Source organism: Oreochromis aureus, linkage group 6, assembly GCF_013358895.1.
Source record: "Oreochromis aureus strain Israel breed Guangdong linkage group 6, ZZ_aureus, whole genome shotgun sequence".
In the NCBI taxonomy this organism is placed as follows: Eukaryota; Metazoa; Chordata; class Actinopteri; order Cichliformes; family Cichlidae; genus Oreochromis; species Oreochromis aureus.
In genome coordinates this window covers 39293786-39317657 of record NC_052947.1, presented here as the reverse complement: position 1 = coordinate 39317657, position 23872 = coordinate 39293786, and the positions used below count along the sequence as shown (strand labels likewise).

General features: G+C 40.3%; 3 protein-coding genes across 5 annotated transcripts in view; 2 read left to right on the top strand and 1 right to left on the bottom strand.

Annotated features, from left to right (window-relative positions):
• Positions 1–6306, top strand: part of krt222 (keratin 222) — a 29517-nt gene extending 23211 nt beyond the window's left edge. For all 3 annotated transcript variants that reach the window (XM_031739838.2, XM_031739839.2, XM_039614025.1), the window contains 2 exons: positions 302–404; positions 4257–6306. In XM_031739838.2, the coding sequence (XP_031595698.1) occupies positions 302–404; positions 4257–4470 (317 nt within the window). In that variant the 3' untranslated portion in view covers positions 4471–6306. The remainder of the gene's footprint in view (positions 1–301; positions 405–4256) is intronic.
• Positions 6307–7293: 987 nt separating this feature from the next.
• LOC116320272 (tensin-4) lies at positions 7294–23585 on the bottom strand. The gene is made up of 12 exons (XM_031739842.2): positions 23269–23585; positions 20982–21235; positions 18802–19138; positions 16272–16669; positions 15795–15926; positions 13767–13859; positions 13234–13311; positions 10725–10787; positions 8809–8980; positions 8633–8701; positions 8492–8521; positions 7294–8114 (listed from the first exon to the last, which is right to left on the bottom strand). The coding sequence occupies exons 2-12, from the start codon at positions 21202–21204 to the stop codon at positions 7982–7984; spliced, it is 1728 nt and encodes a 575-aa protein (XP_031595702.1). The 5' UTR covers positions 21205–21235; positions 23269–23585; the 3' UTR covers positions 7294–7981.
• LOC116320248 (zinc finger protein Aiolos-like) overlaps positions 9742–23872 on the top strand; it is an 85890-nt gene continuing 71759 nt past the window's right edge. Inside the window, exon 1 of the mRNA XM_039613327.1 lies at positions 9742–9764. The gene's annotated coding sequence lies outside the window, so the exon portion shown is untranslated. The remainder of the gene's footprint in view (positions 9765–23872) is intronic.

The following is a 23872-nucleotide window of genomic DNA, read 5'->3' as shown; positions in this document are numbered from 1 at the left end:
GATTACTGTATAAATATAGAACTCTTAGTCACCTTGTCTGGCACAGAGACCATAACAGGCAAATATAGTGTGTAACATGAGCCCGACGTTATGTTTAGCTTTATAGGAGAGGCTCGGGTAATTTCCATGGGAACAAATGATATGTAAATTTCTTTGGGTCGCATCGGTAATCTTATTTTTTGGCCAAAAAGCTGACGTCTCATTATTTCAGTGCATTCCTCTTTATTGTTGGAAAAGTGGTAACACGACTACTTGTTGCAGTCATTTCTTATTATGGTTTGTCTTTAACGACTTCTCGCAGAGCCGGAACTAGATAAGGACTTGCCAATCTCCACTGTGAAGACTCAGGAGATTCTTCAAGGCAATGTGATGCAAGAGAGCGCAGAGGGTCACGGCACCATTGAGTAAGTATTGATCGTTGTGCTCCCCCTTGGCCTGCAGTCAGCGCCTCTGTTTCAGTCTGAAACGTAGGCATTTTCTAATAGTAACCGCTAATTACATCACACAGATAAATCCCTATTGCGACTACAAAAACATCTTACTCATGTAATCTTCTGAAGCTTTAACACCTTTCAATTAGAGTCTTTGTATTAGTTCACAAGCATGCAGTCATCGTGCTCCACTCCCTGGCGACGTCTAGGTGAACAGAAGAATTACCTTCACACATCGAACGAGTTAGGAGAAAGAAAACATTTAGCTCACAAGTTCCCATGAGTAATTCCTCACAGGGCTGCATGGGAATTCTCCTTTAATGGGCTGTGTTTGATGTGGAGGTACTCGCCTGGTATGCATGCTTCAGGGCGTGACATCTGTTATTGTTGGAGGAGACATGGGTGGAAGTCTTTGTTCGTGCTTCAGGTATTACCAGACCGAGACACATAGCCACGCATACACACTTGCATAATGTCCTCAGAGAGCTGCAGATGCAAAGAGATGCAGTTGCTCTGCCAGCCCAGCAACTTTCAGTCATCTCCTCACACTTTCTCCTGAGTGCGCTGTTGTTTGCTTTAAAGATCCTGTTATTTTCTACACTTTGCAGCTGACCGTGCAACTCACATCAAAGATGGACGACCCGTGTGTATTATTTTGTTGTGCTATTGCTGGGAGGGCCTCTTGCATAGTGTGACCTTGTTATTTTTTAATTAGACAACGCCTTGCCTTTCTTCCCTCTCTAAAGATAACAAGTAAGAATGCACCCTGCTGACTTATGTGGGCATATTTGATTGGCAAATAAGATTAGGATTAGCTGATGTCAGCAGCTGACTGTTGTGTCACATTCCAGTTTCATGCTGGTTAAATGTTCAAAACATTGTGTGATGAAGAGCTGAAAGACATTCCCATGAAAAAAAATGGAGAAATGAACAAAAACTAAATAAAACTGTCTGTTTAAACTAATCACCGTTGTCAGGAGCAAAGGAAGTGATCGCAGTGATGTGGCAACGGCAGACCTGAGAAAGTCAATGACATTCAGTGACTGAAAGTGATGAAGAGTAAGATAACTACTGGCGACAGCTACCAACATCAGGAAAAGTGACTGATTGATATATGACAGGCTGGTAGATACATTAGCTTAACCTAGGTGACCAGAGCCTGGAATATGCACTAGTGTGCGGCTCTTAACTTCAAATCAGTGCACAGAGTTACTTCCTGAGTGAGGCGTCTGTCTGCAGTTACTGAGCAAACCGGTGTTTCATCTGTAACTGCAGACTTCAAATTACTAGTATACTAGGAGATAATTACCAGGACATTTTTAGATTAACAATCCATTAATCAGTCATAGTGAAAAACCTACAGACAACTATCACCTGATGTGTTTCACCCTGCTTATACACTGCCTTTTAGTACATGGCTAATTTGTTTGACCTTACATAGAAGCTTATTTCTAGTCCAGGCAGACAATTGTTCCCAGCAGAAAAGCTCTGACAAACCTACTCCATACTGCCTGATAACACCAGCCAGCCTAAGGACACAATTAGGGAGTAGCTGGTCAAACAGTGAAGCAAGTAGCTGCTAGTAAAAAAGAAAAGGTGTAGATCAAACACAAAGCCAAAAGTAGAGTAAATATTACATTTCAATCAGGAATGCTACAGCTGAAAAAACATTCTTTCCATCTGATGTGTGAAAAGCAGCACCGAGATCCCAGCAAATAAAACAGCCTTCATCAGTCACAACAGACGAGAGATGGATGCAGATGCAAAAGCAACCGTGGGCAGGCTGAAGCAATTAAAAACATATGATCATGGGATATCTGGCATATAGGGGGAGTGAAATATTTTATTTTTTTTATATGTGCTGTGTTTCTTTTGTTTGGTTTTTGTTTTGTTTATCAAGAGGAGCCCTCATCACTAAATTTGTTTTTCACTTTATCCAGAACATCTACTGATTTTAAAAGAGATAGGTGGAACGTTTAGAGAGAACAGGCTTTCTCCTGGCAACCCATCCAAACTAGTCATACTTGTTTAGTCTATTTCTAATTGAACTCTCATGAACCTTAACATTTAAGTTGCTAACTGAGGCCTGTGGGGTCTAAAGTGGAGCTTTTGTGTTTTTTGCAGTTTCTCTGAGCACTGCACGGTCCGACCTTGGTGTGGATTCGCTGCGGCGTCCACTCCTGGGAAAACGGACAACGTTAATGTTTTCCACTTGTGAAAGTAGAGCAAAGGATTTCACATTGTTTGGAAATGGTGTGATAACTTTTCCCAGAATGATGGGCACCAACGATTGCTTGTCTGAGATCTTTGTGGTTTTCTTTGTCATTATGTTAACACACACATCATTGCTCCAGACCATCAAACTGTCAAAACCTCTGCTTTTACAGCAGCACTCACACCTCTGTTCATAGAGGTGCTGATGATTAAATCAAGTGCATTTGATTAGCAGCACCGGGCGCTACTTGGAAGCAGTCCTGTGAAAACGTACTTTTTATTTCTTGATGCATGCTCAATCATCCAGGTGAAGAAGTCCCTAAAAAATCTGTTTATCTGGATGTAGCATTTTCAGTGGGAGGAACGCTGGTTTGACTGGGGAGTCAAGGACCACATTTACGTGGAAATCCAGGAGGGGGCCTAAGGGTACATCTTTCACCATCTTACAATGCTGTGAATAATGAATGGTACTCATGACCATTGATCAGTGGTCATGGCAATTTACATATTAATGATCACGAAACTGACCTCACAGTGTTGCTAGTTTCAGTCATTATGCAGATGTTCTGTTTATAAGGAAACCTGCAGTCAGCTGAGACTGAAGAGTCACTTGCATGTGTGACGAAACAACACGTCCAGATGAACAGAATCAACTGTTTTGTGTTTTTTCTCTCATGACTATAATCCAAAATCAAATAATTTCACTTCACTTTTGCATTAAAATGTATTCTGAATTGTTTGAGTCTGCCCCTGTAAAACCCATATTTTAATAAGATAAAATGCCAAAATGCTTAAAACATCAAAACTAAATAAAACTGACATGTTAAAATATTAAAGATGAAACTGAAACTATCAAACCCACTTCGAAAACCATCTGACACAAAAACAAACCAAAACAAACACACATAAATATGAAACCATTAAAACTCTGTGTATGACTCTTCTTTCAGTTTTCTACCACTCTGTTAGTTGACCCTGTTTCAGCAGTGACACACTTTAAAGTGCAGTAGTGGGCTTAGGCAAGGTCTCTCTCTCTCTCTCTCTCTCTCAGACACTTGTATCATTATGAATGTGCAGACAGGGGACAAATTAAAGGAAACCCCAAAGAACCCTTAGCATGAGAGGATCCAGAGGCTGTGTTGTGCAGTTTAAGAGCAGTTTGCTGACACAGTTTGGGTCTACTCGTCTCCTTGAAAGGAAGGGTCACTGTAAATCAATGGAAAGCTGAATGACTCTCTCCCAGAATGTCAAAAGCCTTCAAAAATAGTTTGATGAGGATACAAAGTGACGTGTTATACCATGATTAAAATACAGAGTGAGGTATCCTCTTTATGTTTCACATCATGTCTTATCAAAGGCCACATCTAGGGCAATTCAAGCTCAGCACATTTTAGCATCAGCGCTCTCCGTTGCTGCCCCCTGCAGTCTCTGTCTGTCTCAGCAAGGACGAGAATGAATAAATGACACTTAGATGAAAAGGCAGATTTTCAAATTCAAAGAGAAGATGAATCATTGCACAAACAAAAGAAACGTAAAGAGCCCGATAACGTTTTTCACAGAATGTGTTTATAGTTTGCATATTCACTGTTTATTATCAACATCTCTCACCAGGACAGAGAAGATTGATAAGGTGATAAAGCAGTGGGAGGGCTCCTTCTTCAGGGGGAATCCCAAGCTGAGGAAGAAGTCTGTGTCGCTGCGCTTCGACCTGCACATGGCCGCGGCGGACGAGGGGTGCGCCCAAACCAAACAGGACAGCCTCCCCGACGTGGAGGTGCGTCTCATCATGAAGAGATCCCGCAGCATCCCGACCATCACGCAGTAACTCGCTCACCATTGGGCCCGAGTTGACGCCGGTTTGCGGTAACAAAAATAACATTTGTGCCGCGACGGCGGGCACGTTACCACCCGTCACCATCGTGCTTAATCTGAATTTTAGCTGATGAGTTCTCATCAGATCTTTGGCATCTCTGACAGGATGATCATTAACCATCAGGCTTTTGTGGTGACCATTTTTATAGTGTCAGAAAGACTTACAGTCATTACTTCACAGAGGATAAGTATTTAATATGTAAAACATATTTCTGCATCATCATTTTAGATGAAGAAAAGCTGTCTTTGAACACTTTGTTTCAGTTAGGTTTCACTGGATTAAAGACATCATAATAATGACTCTGCTTAATTATAGCATTTAACCCTGATTAGCACCTGGTACAGGAAGCTGAGAGCACAGGTAGACTTGGATGAATGGAGACACAGCACTAAGAGCTGCTGTGAACTACCTAAGAGTGGATTGTCATGTTTTGGTAGATTTTCTGTGAGGGGCTGTATGAAAATTACAAAGTTGTGTTTTTTCTTTGTTTTTTTGTAGAAATTACATATAAAATTTGTCAATGTCGCATAATAGTTCTACTCCAGTCTGCATCTCAGTAAAGAGCAGAGCAAAATATGTTTTGTATTGTATTTTTTGAAAAATACAATTTTTCAAAAAAACGTACACACTGACCAAAGAAGCTGCCTGATATTATTCTGACTAAAATAAAAATGCAAGTAAAGTGTAATTTAAATAGCACCTTTATAAACAGAGTTTACAAAGTGCAAAAGAAAAAATCTGAGAAGGGAAACTTCTACTGAAAGCCACATGATGGATGAAAGAATCACTGTGATGGCTTTCAAATGTTTCCCCTACATTAGGTAGCAATTAGTTTAACCTTAGCCTGGAAGAAAACTGTGGCCTAATCAGATTTTTAGGAGGGCCATCTGAGAGCTAAAACCTACGTCTATTAACCAACGTTAACACTGGATGGTTATTATCAGGTCCCATCAGGTAACCTGAAAACAACAGGAGTTGACCCAAAGTTGTGAAGACCAAAATGAACAGCCCAGTTCTTTATGAGCAGTCCCAAAGTGCTTTTCAGATATTCTGTATATAAAAATGGAGGCGTTAGTGGCAGTACTGAGCAGGAAGTGCAGGTGATCAGGTGAGAAATCAAAAGGTAGCGAATAAAACAGCGACAGGAAAAATATAAAAAGAATAAAAAACACAAATCAAAATTAATAACGAATACTAGTGATGACTTTAAAAAGTTTAAAAAATAATAAGAGATCATCAAATAGAACTGATTTAACAATTGTTGGACATATCAGACGAGTCCAGACCTTTGGGTTTCAGGTGAGAGGAGTTTTTAGTGAGGATGACCTCTGAGGTGAAAGAGAAAGAGAACAGATAGAAACAGAATGTTTGGGATCCCAGCACGGAGACTGGGTGGTTAAAAAAGCTTGTTTGCAAATAGACAGATGTGCCATGATTCAGGAGGTCTTCTCATCCATCCAGTTTTCTAACCACTGGAGCCAGCAGCTGGAGCCAGCAGCTGGAGCCAGTCCACCCTGTCATAGGGTGAAAGGCGGTCCTGCACAGATCACCAGTGTTTCACCTCCTACCCCTGACTGACATTGCACCATGTGGCACCTTTACGCTTGAGAAGCTGTTACTGACTGAATGTGAGGGTTTGCTTTAAAACAAATTTCAAACAAATTTGTAAAATTAATTAAAAAATGTAAAAAAAAAAATAAAAAAAAAAAGGTTGATGGAAAAACTAATAGTTCTATATAAATTTTTTTAAATTACATCCTTTATTTATCCCAATAAAAGACAGTAAAATCTCTTTTTCAAAACAGCAGCAGATACTTTAACAATTTTAAACATTTTAAACCGCCACGCAGTTCAAACAAGTTCACACAACTACAGGTCAAATTTCAGTGCAACTTACTTCAATTTCCACATTATAACCATCTCTGACGATTTCAGGTATGTATATGTAGATGAGTGTCTTAAACTTTGCTTTTAAAGTAAAGCCTTGCTCCGTGTCCACTAATTTTCATACAGTCCCTTCCTGCTTTGCACTGCAGACACTCACAGCACTGAAAGAAATCCAGAGTTTGTTTTACTCTGAGGGTCTTTTGTCATTGCGGTTAATCCTCTGTGTGGGGATTTAAAAAGAAAAAAAAAATATATATATAGATATATATATATTGCTACTGAAGCTGATGACATGGCGTTCTTGTATGATGCTCACTGTGACCTAAACAGCAGTGAGAATTTAGATTCCCCGTCTTAACCAGAGGAGGGCAGTGTTTGTAAATAGTTACCACTGCGGTGTGTTCTCACTGCTCCACTCTGTCGTGTAACACATGCCCTGTTGCACCTTAGAAGTTTTTATGCTATCTTTTGAGTTGGCACCAAAGATAAATAAATATATATATATATATATATATATATATATATATATATATATATATATATATATATATATATATATATATATATATATATATATATATATATATATATATATATAAAAAAGCGGACTGCTGAGCTTTGCATTTGGGTCCCTTAAAATATGTTGAGAATATTTAAAAAAAAAAAAAATTACCTATGCAGTTCTGTACTTGGTCTTGCTTTGCTTCAGGAAGCACACTCTTCATTTTGAGAGCTCTGTAACTTCAGAATGAAGCATTATGCTTTTATCTAAAGATTTATCATTTCAAATAAAACAGAGAAATATGTGCAGACTGTTGTGTTTTCTGTCACAAGTGCAAAATAAAGCTGCTTCTTCTTTATTATTTTCACACACGCTATTAACATATGAATAGTTAAAAATGTTTATTTTTCATCATGAGCAAAAAGACAAAAATAAAAATCCACGAATATACAGAGAATAAAGTTTTTACAGTGCATTGCAGTGTAATAAATACATTCAGGGGTAGCTGCAGAGTTTTAAATGAACTGACCTACCAGGGTTCATTTGTTTCTCTTCAAGTCTTTTCACCTTCAAACTTTTAATTACCACATCACTATATTTCAATGCATCAGATAATGCACGTTCACCTCTCAGGGAAAAGGGCTCCTGTTCATATGAAGACATAACGTGCCACTTTCTCACATCTAAAACTGTTCTCTCAGCAGTCTTAAAAGAAATAGTTGGCTTTGTTTTACTGCTTTTACCATCTGATTGGATGATATTCAAACTATGGCGCCTCATTCATTTACAATCATATGTTATAAATGCAGTCCACTATATCCTAATTTTTGCCATAATCACTCATATATCTCTCTTTTAATATGATTTTTATCATCTGATCAGACACCGGAACCTAAATCAGGTTTTCCTTGCAATTCAGCAGAAACACAAACTTGTCCAGTTTTCTCCAAAGCAGTAACGACACTTCCTGTGACCACCATACTGGACAGGTTATTTGTAGAAGAGCACAGTGTTAAACAGAAAGTGTAAGCAGGAGTCTTGAAGTTGTATCACGCCGTCTCTGGGTTTGCATGTTTATGGCTTGGATACAGCTGCCTGAATCACCTTGATGACTTCGCTGCAGGGCTGCAGGGTGTCATATTCTGCAAATACGTGACAAACATTCTCCATACCGGCTTCAATGCCCTTTGCCACAAAGCCAAACAACCTGTCGGCACAAAGAAACATGAGTCAGATTAATTTCACCGGAAGAAGAAGATATTTTTGAAAGGGACCTCTTCTGTTTTTCATTATTTACTGTCAAATATATTGTTCTCAGTAGTATTCATAGAAGCCCCACCCACATCCTATTCAAACAATTAATTTATGAGGGGCAGCCAATAAGAAAAAAGCTGGCTTAAAAGGGAGGAGCTGACTGAAACACCTTATTTCAGAAAGAGGATGAACTGAGTTCCTGCACCAAGACCCAGTGTAAGATAAAGAAGGATTATTTTGAGCTGCTGCTGATGCAAAGCTACGCTAATACAGCTAAAATGTGTAAATGAACAGAACAGGTCCCCTATTTAGACGTGAAGTTCAGATTACCTTGCACCAAAACTTGAACCTCTCGTCCACCTGTGAGTATAAGACAGACAAAGTTTCAGATTAGAAATGAAACACACTGATGACCATCAGTGGAGATGATTTCTGACATCTGCGCTCACAGCTCATGTCATGCATACTCACACTCGATTGTCTGGATCTTCACCACCGTAGCTCAGCATGTGAGCAGGGTAATGGCGCCTGAAGAAGAGTCTGCAAGAAACGATACATCTTGACCCAGTGTCACACACAGACCACACCTAAACACCACAGGAGCGCATAAAATCTCAGCAACACGTTGATTTGATGTGTTTTCTTACTTCCTGTTGATGTCTGTGAGAGTGACACCCTTCAGAGATACTTTCATGTTGACTATGGTTGGTGTGAAGGAACCTGGAGCCTTCTCGAGTGTTGACGACACCGCCCTTTGCACTGCACAGGGTCCCGTCAGCATCTCAGTGGGGATGGCGTTAAGGTAGACAAAGTTGGAGGCTGTTGACAAGACAAACAAGGGGATTGGAAACGAAGACACTTGTTAAACATAGAGATGAGGGTTTGTTTCGACTCTGCCACTGGGAGACTTTAAGTACAGTGGGAGTGTTGTCAGGAAGTAAGAAGAGATCTTGGCTCTTAGAGCAGCCGTCATATTCAGCAGAATGTCCTCAGACTCCCCATGTTTGTGTGTTAATAAAGGAGATGGATAAATGAGAAATGTATACTATCATTTATTCCTTCTTCTTCTTTTATTAGTTGATTCTTTGTGATATCTTTGCAGTTGTTGTTTTAGGTTTTTTTAATTGTTTCTTTGTATTTCATTTGCACTATAATGACAAATTTTGATTCATCAAATAACTTTTATGCAGAAGAGGAGTAAGCTCCACAGAGGATGCCCACTGACCAGGACGTTTGACCCAGCAACCACTGCAAGACTGTGCACCACTTTTTAAAAAATATTTTGTTTCCTTTTTGGTTTGAAGTAATAAAAATATTCTTGTGATCCAGTTTCTGTAAAATGTAAGTTTGTCTTGTTGCTTTGGAGGAGTGTATATTTTCACTTTATTTATTTTTCTGTTGAGAAATCTCGCAGTATTTCACTGAAGTAAATAAAATTTTGGGATACTTTGTCCTCCATTTATCTGTGTCGAAACAAAGATGGCTGCCTGCCTGGTTGAGTGGAATTTAGCCAAAAAAGCTGGAATGTTTCAAAGCCTTAACATTTTTCTCCCACTTAGTGAAAGGAGACTTTGAGGAATGTGGAAAGGCCTTCAGGACGACGGTAAGTGTTTTTAATAATATCCTGAGTTTTTCAGACTTTAAAAGAAAAGTTCGCTCTTTGACCTCTCACTGATGAAGCAACCCGTGGCTGTGGCGTCAAATCAGCAGCATCTCTAACACTGTAGCTCTTTACCGAGAAGAGGTATTATTACCACCTGTGAGAGGCTTCACGGCTGTGGCAAGTCAAACTGCCTGACAGCCAGTCACGCTGTTTGCTCAGGAAGTCAATGCACATGAAAACAGGGGTGCAGGTAAAAGCAACACTTTATATTCTGCAGATAAAAGCGATGTGCAAACCCTCAAACAAGGCTTTCGATGTTTGTGAGCAAACCTCAGATAACAAGTCGGTGGGATACGGTACTATCAGCATTTCCTGCTTGGCTGCAGAGCAGAAGAGTAGTGTTTATAACCGCAGGACAGGAAAAGGCATGAATGCAAGGGGGTTTGTTGTTGTTGGTTTCTTTTCATCTGTTTTTAACACTTCAGGATCCTAACTCTGTTGGTCAGACTCCTATTACTGCTTATTTTGGAGTTTAATTTGTTGGAGTTTAACCCTGACCCTGGCTGTGCTGAAGCACAGGTACAGCTTTGTGGCGAACAGAAGGAAACCTGCAGCTGCACTATATTAGCTCACAGTAACCTGTGTTTCCATTAGCTTAATTTTAAATTAACCGTGACCTAGTTTTTGGAGTGTTGGTGCAAAATTATGTATTTAATCATGTTTTCAATCATAACTTATCATCAGTGTTCGCTGCTTAGAAAAGGTCAAATTCTTAATACCTTTAATATTGTGATCTGACAGAAAATGTCCAGTTTGTCTTTATTTTGGCAAAGGCAAAGAAGTCTCCCAAAAATTCCCCAAATGCAGATCTGGACTCTGGACCAGGCCAGGTCCTGTACAGGCCAGTACTACTTAAAATGCCCAAACAGAGTCAGTTGTGGGGGTGTTACATGGACTCACCTATTTTGTTGTCGTCCTCTGAAGGTGCTTTCTCTTTTGCTCTCTCCTCTGCTGATCTCAGGTCTGTGTAGACAAATAAGATTTGAGTTTATGTGAATTTGAGGGGCTTTACTGGCACAACAGTAAGACCAAATGACCTAGAAGTGACACTTTTAGTTGATTCAACATTAATGTTTTTTCCAGTGTATGTGGTGTCCCTGATGTTGGGGGCGTGTTTGTGAATACTGAGCAGCAAGTTGTTCCTGTTCTTCTTCTGCTGGGAATATTTCTGCTTTTTTTTTTTTTTTTTTTAAATGTGGCATTAAAGCACAATAGAACTTGTTCAAGTAAAGATCTGTTTTAGTGTCATGTTTCAGTTTTCTGCTCATTGCCAGTACATTAGCAGACTCTTGGAAACACCCCTGGTTCCCCTGCATTACTGTTTCTTCCTTTTTTCAGTTGCCAGTTTGTGGTTGCTGGAGCTGCACTCTGTTAGGATCTGTTCCTGCTTTTTGTCTCTGACGTGAGAAAGATAACCCGACAATCCATAATTTGAAGAAACATTCTCATTTAGTTTGGCTTTTATCTTCTTTCCAAAATAGTTTTAGTTGTTAGAATTTGGTTTGGAGAGTAGCCCTACTGTGAGAAAGGCCAAGCGTCTGAGTGAGGACACCTTCCTACCTCTTTATATCTTTGACACAGACAGAAAAACACAATCGACTATATCTAAAGGATGGTCATGACCTCAGTGATGTCACTCATTGGTTTGTGTCCATCATTTTGATTGGTCGAAAGGAACATTTTGTCAGCACCACATAAGAATTGAGGCTTGGAACTGAACGAGGACATTGCTCACTCATTGGCTTATATCTTGTGATTGACTGGTTATTAGCCAATAAGTATATCCTGGAGGACCCTCCTTTGCGACTGATGATGACCATAATTTACAAAATGAACTACATATTTTATTCAGTATTACCTGAAACTACAGTAATTTAGAAAATGTTTACTGAGTTCAGAGAGCGAAGGAAGCAGTGATGTTTTCCAACAGACGTCTTTAGGACCAGAAGGTTTTTTGCAGCCAGCAGAGTTGCACCCCACATTTGACCCTGTGTACTACATAAAGCAGGATGGTTTTTGGTCTATGACAATTTAAAGTATTATTATTAAAGAGTATTAGTCAGGTGTCAGTCTGTCATCGGTTAGCCGACTGCAGCTGGTCTAAAACGTGGCAGCACGGTTACTAAGTCACTTTTTGAATTGACTTTAAGATTTTATTATTCGTTTTTAAGGCATTGCACGCATTAGCACCTTCATACCTTTCTGATCTTTTGAACCGGTACACTCCTTCAAAGTCACTGAGGTCTGCAGACCAAACTCCTGGCTTTCCTGAGGTCCAGATTAAAGCACAGCGGCGATCAGGCCTTTGCTGTGACTGCTCCTAAACTGTGGAACAAATTGCCTCTTCACATCAGTCCCTCCCCAACATTAGACACTTTCAAAACCTGATTGAAAACCCACTTTTACTCCTTGGCTTTTAAATCAGAATGAGATCAGACTACTTCTATTTGTGTTGCTTTTTACTCAGATGTTCCTATTTTATGCTTCTTTTCTTAAATGTTGTCATGTCTTCCTGTGTTTTTATCTCTAACAGCACTTTGGTCAACAGTTGTTGTTTTAAAATCTGCTATATAAATAAATTTGACTTTGACTTTAAAGTAGGGCTGGAAAGTAAGCAAGTTTTAATATCAGTTACATTTGGCTCAACAAGCTTAATTCCCAGCAGTGTTCTTTTTAACCCTTTCCTAAAAACTCAGACTCAATCACTGTTAAGTTCAGCTCGAACTAATATGACTGAAATTAAGCCTTCATTCAAAAATGTCTTTATAGACGAGTAAAACTGTATGAATGGTTGTCTACAGCTGCTTTTGTCTCCAGATAGTTCAGTCTCTCTCACATAATCTCTTTCTGCAGCACACAGCAGGTATCTGTCACTCTCAGGGCCCAGCAGTTGTCCTTTACAGTCGATTAATTATATTGAATGAAATATGTTAAAGGCCCCTTTAGAAATACACTTTAAAACAAAAAGTCAAACTCCATTATTTTACTGTTTATGAACCAATATTGTTTGCAAACTTTGGAAAGGATGCAGGTTTAAGGCATTCTGATAGTTTTCAAACATGAAGATTACTTTTATTATTTAGTCTTTATTAAGTCTCAGCTCTAAAAAAGCTGCTTAAACTTGTCATGTTTCTTTTTTTTGTAGTGCGGGGGTGGGCAACTCCAGACCTTGAGTGCCGGTGTCCTGCAGGTTTTAGATCTCACCATGGGTCAACACACCTGAATCAAATGATTAGTTCATTATCAGGCCTCTGGAGAACTTCAAGACATGTTGAGGAGGTTATTTAGCCATTTAAATCAGCCGTGTTGGAACAAGGATCCATCTAAAACCTGCAGGACACCGGCCCTCGAGGCCTGGAGTTGCCTACCCCTGGTGTAGTGTGTGCAGTAATAACAAAGGCTCAGTTACCGTGGCAGTAGAGGCGTAATCTGCAGGGTAAGGCGTAAGCAGAAATGGTGTGCTGGTACACCAAGGCAGAGAGACTACCTGCAAAGACACAAAGCAAATCACAGCTCCAGCTGAGTACAGATAAGCAACTTTCTGATTGGCTAATTCAAGAACAATGAAGTTTGAACTTTGCCAGGTCTGAAGACAACCTACCGAGTTTTGTTATGACACAGAGACTCTGCTTCTGCTGCTATGATGACTGTTTTTCCATATTTCAGTGAAACATTACTGTAACATTACATATCTGTGGCGACAGACATATCAGTACATGCCCATGGGTGTCTGATTATAAACCAGTGACCCACACTACTGATAAGAAAGGTTCTTTGGGTGTGAGAATACACACCCTTTGTACTAATGCTCAAGGATAAGATCCATCCCACTCATGCCCACCCACATCCCAGGAGGCGAGAGATCTCTGAGTCAGAGCAGCACTCGCTTTTTAAGCAGACAAGTGAATTCTCGGTGGATATGAAACTGATAACTCGACTCACCAAAGTAGGGTTCCTGAGAAGAGCCTTTAATGCGCACGCCTTTGGCTGATGATTCAATGAGGAAGTGTCTGATAAGATCAGAGCTACTTTCCCCTGTTTTGACAAAAGGACAAATGTCAGAGAATGATATACACACAGAATGCACAATATAGGAAGGCGATATGATAAAGAAGCACTGGAATAACCCTTTCCCACCAGTTTCTTCAAAAAAGAAGACACAGGACCACATAATTGCTCGTGTTGACGTCAGTGGCTGTGTGGCAGGGCACTGCAAGATGTTCATCAGCGATTGGCAAATGTAACCTATGAATTCTTTCACCCAGCTTCAGCTAGCGCTGCTGCATAGGATTCCCAAATCTTTCGAAATGTGAGCTTGTTCTTAAAAGGCACTGAGGCAGAGCACTGAGACCACAATGATGGAAAAGAGGCATTAGTTACTAATGGCACTGGATGGCAGTGATTTCTAAATGTGAGAGATGCAGGGTACATAAAGCTTTCAAAAAACATTATGTTGCTGCTGTAATAAGTAAAGTGCTGCCATTCATTGAGTGCGTGAGCCATGCATTTTGCCTCCATGCAGCCCAGATAAATTAGATTTAATAAATGTAGAGTTTTACAGATAGTTGTCTCCGGTCATTTGCTGTGATCAGGGAGTTAATTTACTTCAATTTAAAATTCATTCTGACTCACAAGGCCACCATAAACACATAAATATGGCCATCAATGATCTGATGTTGTCACCCTGTCCTATGTTTTTCCCCCCTAAGGACTGACTAGTGCTGGTCTGTCGGTAAAATAGCTCCATAAAATAGAGTCGCAGAGCTTTACAGGCTAATTTATTGGCTGTTCTCACGAGCAGTGCTGCGAGGTTTCAGGGCATACACTCTCTTCTTTTGTTCCTCCAATTGTTTTGTGGCTAGGCGATTATCAGCATGCACATGATGCTGTCAGTCATGTCTCGCTGAAACTTTGAAGTGTTTTGGAAATTATTTGTCATTCTTCCCTGTTATAGACTGTTACAGTGTTGGATGCTTGTCTTAAACTGGCAGAAGCTTTGTTCAATAATCCCTGGGAGTGGAAAGCTCACATTGAGAGCAGATATTCATGCACCTGCTGTTTGAACCGTCTGTTTGTACGGGGCAACCAATCAGGTGAAAGTTCATTTAAAGGGAGAGGAGCTAAAATGATTCATTTATGACAGAGGGTAAACTAAGGGACTGCACCGAGGCCAGAGTTAAGAATAGATTGGTGCTGTAAGCGAGCAGAATAGGCAGCCTTTGAATGCCTGTATGTGAAGGATTTATAACTTTAGCTCAGCTAAGGCAAACTGTTTGGTCCCACAGAGTTAATTAGTGTTTTTAGTTCCATTTTATAGCCTTACATTTTTGTGACTGGTTTAAATAAAAGAGGGAATATTATATAATGTACTGCTAAAGAAAACCATGCTAAATAGAAAAACATGTTGCTAGATTGCCCGTGATGTAGGGATAATTCGATGGATGGAGCCTGTCAGTGAAGTGGTCTCAGAGCTCGACCAACGCTCACATATCCTGCATTCCTGAAAGGGATGAAAACATACAAATCTACAAACGAGGCAAGCCTCAAAATTGTTTCGTGAGTGAGGTCCTTTTTTTTCCGCGTCGACTGCTTACAGTGCCGTAAATAGCTGGTTTTCTTTTGTGTTTATACAAGGTATACTGTGGTAGGAAAAAATGACAGCACTGCGTGCTAGCTCGCCACAGATAGCTTGATGTCGTCAGCAGAGTTGGGTAAGGCATTCGCTGCAGGTCTCTGGTATAGACCAGAGCATTTATGTAAAATTAGAGATCATTATATACCGTCTGTGTTATATATGAGTAACAACAACAGCACCACGCTACACTGTATTCATGCTTTGTGTGTGCAGTTGTGTTTTTTGTGGCTTTAAGATCTTCTGTTTCCTGGATCTGACTGATTTCTGCTTTTGAAACTTGACATTTTTTTTATGTCGCTGTGAGGTCAGGCCACTGCTCTTACTAGTGAGCTTACCTGGATAGGCAGCAGCAGTAAAGCTGGTGGGCGTTTGATCTACCTTCATGGCCAAACCAAAACTGCCTCTGTAGGAGGTGCTGTCTCTCACCACAAAGGTTCCTGCTTCCTTGTCTTTTACCAGAGCTTCAGCTAGAATAAATAAGACATCAAAAATGCTCAGAAAAATGCAACAACTTGTGTTTTATTACTCAAGAAAAACCCTTATTCACCACTTTAGCTTGATGGCATACTTTCAGAGTTTGAACAAAGCTTTTGAGAAGATTCCCATTGATGGAAAAGCACCGGGGGGGAATATCTGCAGTGAATGTGTTTAACTTTGTGGTGAAGGCTTTCATGCTGAATTGCATCAACATTTTGTACTTTAAGCAGGACTGTGAAATGAAATTGTTACTTTTGAGACCTCCTCAAACGAGTCCACTGTGAATTTAGTGCTTTTACTCTAAGGTCTTCATGTGATGCTTGCTTGGGTCTCACCTTCTGCTCTGCTGATGTGTGGACGGAACCAAAACTTTGATGTATCCATGACAAATTTCATTGATGGCTGGCTGCCGTTAAAACGGGCTTGAGAACTGGAATAAGTTGGTTTTGCCACAGGGTTCCTCTGGAGTAACTCGATCTGTGGTTCAGGGCTGTGCAGATCCTGTTGAGGTGCACCGTTGACTAAGAGTAAAGGAATATCGGTCAGTGACCCTGAGACTGGGCCGTTCTGTGCTCCTCTGCTGTTCACTTCCTGTAAATGTCCTGGCTTTGTCATCAAGGGCTTCTCCAGGCTTTGCCTGTTATTACATGGCTTCCTCCTGGAATCGTCGCTAAAGGAGCCGGGTAGCATGGAGTCTGGAAAATCGGCATCTTCACCGGTTAAGGAGAGGTTACTATGAGGAAAGGAAAAAGGAGGAAAAATAATGTTGGAAACACAAGGTTCTTTGGCAGTGAGAAATTTTTTTAAATTTTTAATTCCCTCTAGAAGGATAACTATAATCAAAGGAACAAAGACTTTAATAAAAAAAACATGTTTTTTGTTTTTTTAATTTAAAAGTATTTTTGTAATTATCCTCTGCAGAAGCAAACCTCTTCAAGAGGCTTACCTAGGCCACCTTTGTGAATGAAAAGGTCTTCTTAATGACTAGCATGGTTAAATAGAGGTTCTAGTCACTTAAGCCCCTTTTCCATTATTACCTACTCAGATTGACTAGGCACAGTTTTCACCTGTTACCAGGTACTTTTTTAGTACCTGTTTGGCCGGGGTTCCAAGCAATCCGAGCAGGTACTGAAATGTGACATCATCAGACTGCATGCCACCGATTGGCTGGTCAGTAGCATCACTCAATGAGTTATGAGAGTGTTTCGTTCACGGAAATCAAAACCGGCATTTTTGAAACACAACAACTGGGAAATGGCAACAAAAGCAACCCAGTGATCCCCGAGTCTGACGAAAATCCACAGACCGAGCAGCAGGTTTATTCTTGCTTCACCTTTGTTGTAGCATTCGTGCTGCGTATTACTTAAGTTGTGGGACGCTTGGACACGTTGCCATGACAAAGATCACACACATTTGGAGGTACTAAGTTGCTTTACGGCACCGTTTTAAGGCACAAAGTAGTTTTAAAACAAAGTACAGTACCGCACTAGTTCAAATGCAGTCAACAGCTCTTTAACACAATACATGTTTTTGGAAATACAAGTCAGTTTTCTTCTTTTCTGTTGATAGATTAAGTTGTTTTTTTAATATTTCAAACTGTTTCAAAACAAAATAAATTACAGTGGGTAACTGGTTTTGGTATTCAGGATTTTCTGGTTATCAAATGGTAAAATCTAAAATAAAAGCAAAGAATTGTCTGTTAAATGCCTTTTGCCTTAGATATATGCAGACTGTGCTTGTGTAAAAGCAGGGGACTGAGCCAAGAAAAACCATGAAACGTCTTTTCTAGCTCTTCCTATTAAAAGTGTCACTAAGTTCTTACTCATGGAAGACTGTCATTGAGTCTTTACCTCTAATTATAATGCACCTTTAGACGACTGTTGCGATGTAAACTGGTGCTGCAGCTATAGAACAAATTGAACATAAGGTTGTGCGGTATTTTAGGCCTAGTGCAACCTGACCTATTTTTTCTAGCTACAGTTTTAAGTTGCTCTATAAATGCATGACAAACACACTCGTAAAGTACACATATAACACTCATTGATTCTAAACGTGCACAGCTGTAAGGATAAACTTGTTGACTACTTGATTGTGCTTTTTCAAAATGCAAACTGCGGGTTGCAGGTTTCTTGATAAGGACTCAAGTGAGTGATTGAAATCATTTCTCACAGGAAACCAAAAGACAAAAATAACCAAAAATAAATAAAGGCAAGCCCAACTAAGTTGTAAGACCTGTTTTAGATCAGGGGAGAGATGCATGTCAGAAATTTTGTGTACATGGACATAAATTGTCCATAAGAAATTTACAATTTCTTCGTAAATTCAGTAAAAATCTGAAACTAGTGTATTTCACTGGGAAATACAGTTAGTTTCTGCAGCATGTATGTTGGTGAGAAAATGTCCTTCCCTTTTCTAAATAAGGACAATCTTGACTTTGTGTTTAGAAATGAACCCTAACACAAATGAAAGGATTGAGCATAATGCTGTGAAACTGTGTTAAAACTCTTTCAGGCCTGCTTGAAGTTTGAGACTTGGAGTTGGGGTTTGGCTCTTACCTGTGATGGTTAAAGTTTGGAGTAAGACGCTTGGAAAGGCAATAATATCTACGAGTGTCTGCATAAAAATGGCCAGACAAAGGGGTTTGTGTGTGTGTGTGTGAGCGAGCGAGCGACCCTCGCTTAAACACAGAGTGGAACAACTTTTAGCCACAATGTGAGCACTGCTCATCCAAATCGACTCGGGCCTTCTCTGCTCGTGTCACCTCAAAATACTCACCATGTTTAAAGTGGATCAGTTTTCAAGACCAGAGAAATGGACAGAATGGAAGACATTTGCATCATGATGGGATATCTTACTGAGTTTTACCTGCCAAGGATGTAGCTGGTGTCCGAGCAGGTCGAGGTGGAGAGGAGCGAGGCGGTGCTGTTTCTGTTGGAGTGTGACAGTCGCAGGGATCCTTGGCAAAAGTCATTCTTCGGTGAGGGGTTTCGCCTGGGTGCACTGCCAAATGGCAGCGGGGGCAGAGAGGACGATGGGGAGCTGGAGAAAACCAGCGTCCCATGGGGACTGCATCTGAGGCCGTTATGTGTGGGGATGGGAATACTCGGGGACACCGAGGGGACCACTGTGGGTGATGAAATGGTTGAGCAGCCTCTAGGAATGAGCACAACTTCAGAGAAATCTTCGTCTGAGCAAGAGGCATCTGTGGATGGAAGGGTGAGATGTTAGTATTGGGGGGAAAAAAAGTTTATTCTGGTGAGGGAAAAAACAGTGTTGGTTTGGTTTATATCAGCGGAACTGGCTTGGTGTGTATGTAAACACACCGTTGCCAGGTATTTTTGTCATGCAGGTACCTGCTTGCACAGACTGTTCTTTGAGTTGCACATTTGTACTGTTGCTAGAACATTAGGTCACCTACAGGAGCCTCAGCCACTTCACGATTCGTCAGGATCACCACGGTGATTGGCTCTCAGAGAATTTATGCCCTTAAGAAAATGCTCTAGCATGTGGTGTCTGTATATGCCAGACGAGCGGCTTCTGCAACCAGAGTTGCATAATTATGACTAATGTTCATGCAGAAAGAGCGAAATCTGCCTGAATATGGAGATATTTCTCCACACTGCTGCTTGATTTCCTTTAAACTTATTCGCCTTTTCAGAACACGTGACAGTTTCATAAACACACGACCAAACTTCTCTGAAGAAAAGATCAGAAACAGGAAACCCATTTATTTTTACACATATGTATGTATGCTTTGACTCTTGCGCACACTTTCTGATGAAAGCAGGACTGAATGAGGCACCGTTGTTCCAGCCCGATGCGTGACTGCTCGCTGAGCTTTTTCAATCTGTAACTGTAACACATGCAGGGTGTGGTACAAGTCTGGGCAATAATCCCAGAACAGACAAAGTGGTGCAATTACAACATGATTAAAAATATTAAAACTATCTCAAAAAGGGTGGGTAAATTTCCAGAGCCCAAGGCTATCTGTACTATTTGTTTACAAGGGTGGCTATGGTTTTACTGTGATCTGTGTCACACCTCTGAAAGCTGGGAGCTTTCAAGAATTAGACTGAAGCACAAAAAACATGGCTAAACAGGCCCTTTGTACATGTTATATTGGGTCCACATATCACTCTAAATTGTAAGTAAATTTAGCTTTTCTACAATAGTATATTTAGGTAAATGATCAGAAAGCAGATTAAACATGTAGGTACCAAACGTGTAGGCAACATTAAGTTGCTTTAGTTTATTGCTGAATGTGTGATAACGTGATGGGTGAAACATGATGACAGGTTTTCCCAGCACACTGTCTGTAACCAGGCTTCAACAGGGTCAAGGGGAGTAATTTTAAGAGAAATGAGAAACTGATGACTTCTTTACCAAAAAGCAATGTTTTTACACGTTTGAATCCACAGCAGCAGAGAAAATAGCTTTCAAAAAGTTGCTAAACTGATTTTAAGAGACATGCAACCAAAGCAATATTTAAACTTGCTTATGATGCTGATGCACTCTGAGCTTGAAGTGTCTTTGAAATGGTCTTATTACTGTTTGGTGTAATACAGTAGCTTCAAACCCTCTTTATCTCTTCCTTGTCAACTTAAGGAGGACCTAACATATTGTTCCTTAGAATTGTGAATGCCCGAATCAAATATGGCGTATTAAACAAGTTTTAATCTAGTCAGGTTAGTGTTTGTAACCTCAGTAAGCTCCACCCTTCGCAGGTTGCTGCTATATTTCTGCTGGTGCATGGTTTCAAAATGAATATTATATAACTTGAAAAAACTGGAGAAGTGGCTTTGAGGTCAATTAGATGTAGATTTTCTGCGAAACTGCACTTGGCACCTTTAGGCTTTTATACGTAACTGATTTCAGAGCAATAAAGTTGCTATATGGTACCTGTTAACCACACAATTTTTTAAGATAAGTTTCCCACACAGCAAGCAAGTTTTGACTGTCTCTCGTTTGAATTTGATGCATTTGCAATAAAGCGATGCGAGGTTGAATTGGGTAGAACAAGAGAAGTGTTTACAGTCTTACTGTACCTGTAGGGGGGCTGAGACATGTGGGACTTTTGCTGCATTGGATGGGTTCAAATGTAGGATCGAGTTCCAAGATTAACTGGTTGAGATTTTCCAGAGAAATGTCGAGATCAGGATCATCATGGTGGGTGACTGTCTCTTGTGCCGGTTCCAAGCAAATAGTTTGGCCCACTCTGAGAACATGACTGGGTATCGTGTGTGCCATGCCTTTAACTGTAGCCATCATGTTAGGGGAGCTCAGAGTTTTCTGTGCGTGCCTGCCAAAGGCCAGAGAGAGACAATGGAGAGAGATCGGTTATTCTGTCATGAATGAAATGAAAGCCTTGCCATTGTTGTTTTTGTATAAGAGACGCATCAAAAGGCCCCCCCCCCCCCGATACTGTGCACCACACATGGGTACCCATCCTGAGTTTTTCAGTGTTGCTTTTGGAGAAAGTAGCAAAGTAGCAAAAAGCTGTGCAACTTGTTGCCCTATGCTGACATTAGCAATACAGAAAGACTGGAAACAGTGGAGAAAAATGACCCTGTGAATGTGTATAAGGACATCTGGAGTTGAAAAGGCCTTTGAAAAGGGAGTGTTAGTGCAGACTCAGAAGCTTTTGAAGGCTACAGGCAGAATAGGTGGAGACAGACAGAACAGACACTGCTCAGTTTGAGAACAGAGGGAGGAGTACGATTTCCATCCTGCTATTGATACCGGTGGCATTTATGAAACAAAGACCTGGGTTCTCGTGGACCCTAAAGTCTTAAAGTATTGAATTCAGTATTCTAAAAACAAGTCTTATGTAGCCTTTGAGAAATAATTGATTGCACGTCAGCTGAGATGAGCTTCGGGCACTCTTGGACCCTGAACTGGACGAGTGGAAAATGAAAATGCAAGGAAGAGTTTCCAGATATCTGAGCCAACAGTAGTCATATTTTGAGATTTCTAGGAATGACTTGGAGAAGTGCAAAACCAGCAACATGGATTTAACCAAGGCATGGCTGAAACTGGTTCCAGGTGTGGTTCATGTTGTGCTGATTTAAATGATTTAAACTTGGCACGAATTCAAGCTGAATCTGGACTTAAATCAAGGTGGGCTTGTAAATTTGTCCACGTTATCCAGAACCAACAAATTAGCCTGCATACATTAGTACAGTTTGTTGGGGATGTTTTGTTTTATGGTTTTGTGATTTGGGGTCTAGCCAAATGAACCCCCAGCCTAGCAGAAGTTAAGAAAAAACACTAAAGAGTCTGCTATACGCCACACTTCTTTGTGTTTCCAGTAATGACACTTTGATTTCCATAGAGGTGCAGCACTTTAGGAGGATAAACCTACAATAAGGGAAAAAATGCTCAGAAACTGTCGGGCTTTCAGAGAGCTAGAGGTCCAGTGAACCAGAAAAATTAAATAACCTGGAGTGGTTGCTTTATCTTCAGTTGTGGTCCTAAATTCCCTTAAAAGGACTTCTAAGCCTAAGTTGCCTTCAGCTTCAGGAACTGCAGAAAGTTAAACCTGAACATTTGTTGGGCAGCTGTGGCGGGTTGTCCACATCAGCGTGGACTACAGTGACGGCTAATCTGAAAAAGTTGGTTGTTGCTGTAAAAAATAAACAGTGTGCGTCCTAGAGTGCAGCACCCAGTATGAGTCAGTACTTCTTACAGACTACGCCTTGCAACATGTTTCTCAATCGTTTTTATAAAAGCACGCGGTGAATAATGACTCGAGCTGAGTAAATGCCGTGTTTCACTGCTGATATCAGCATGAATAGCTGCTCACAAAGGGCTGCGTAATATGTGGGAAGATTGGCTCATCTGTCTCTCTCTTTTAAACTTTAGACAGGTGTGGTGCTCAGTGAGTCACTCAGGTGAGAGCTGTTACCATGGCAACTCTGTTTTCCTAAAACAGTAAAAGCTTGTAAGGAGTGAGATGTGCATTGTGGAAAGAATTTCCACTTCTTTTTAAGAGAAATTCAGATTATTAACAACATTTTCTGCTCATGAAAAACACACACTGAGCATCACAAAGATCCAACTTAGTCTGTAAAACACTGCATGAAATACACTACAGCTCATATAGCAGCTGGATACATTTTTTTAATCTCAGAAAACAAGAGCATAATATTGTGATTATTTGGTTTCATGTAGCTTTTAGTGTCCCTGCCATGTCACCATATAATAAACACTTAAGTCTGCATTCGTAATTAACAGGAAGGAACTTAAAATAAGGACCTGCTGCTGTTAGTTGCAAACCTTTGCTGCAGATGATATCCTGTTTATTGTTACAAGTAACAAAAAAAGTCCTCTTACCTTGCTATCTTCTGATCAGTATCCTTGCCTTGATGCTGCTTACCGTCTGACTCTGCGGTGTGTTGTACTCAAAGTGTTGGATGCTTTTATTAATAAAATCCCAACCCTCTTCCCAGTGAGCCTATCAGCAGCAAGGATCACGACTCCCTGCCGCTCCAGGTGATGATGTCATACCAGCAGTAATTTTTATGGATGGATTTTTTTTTTCATCCTAGCAATAAACTCGTGTTTCTTTCAAACAGACACCCTATTAAACTCAGTAAGTCTATTTTTTGTTGGTTTTTTTGTAATTTTGTCAATAAAATGCAGAGTTACTCTTGGTGAGGAGATGCCAGCAGTAATATAGAGCTTAACAAATTGTTCAGATCAAAAGGACGTTATGGACATTTCAAAAGTTGTACATGTGAGGGCTTGATGTAGCCCTGCAACAGACTGGTGACCTGTCCCGGGTGTGCCCTGCTCTTCCCCTATAACAGCTGTTGTATAGTTAATAATATATTGCTCCACTATTACCCAAGACTGCTTTAACTATTAAATGAATACAGTCAGAATGTGTGTTGCATTAAACACACCCCTTTATCTGTGAGTACACACTGATAAAGAT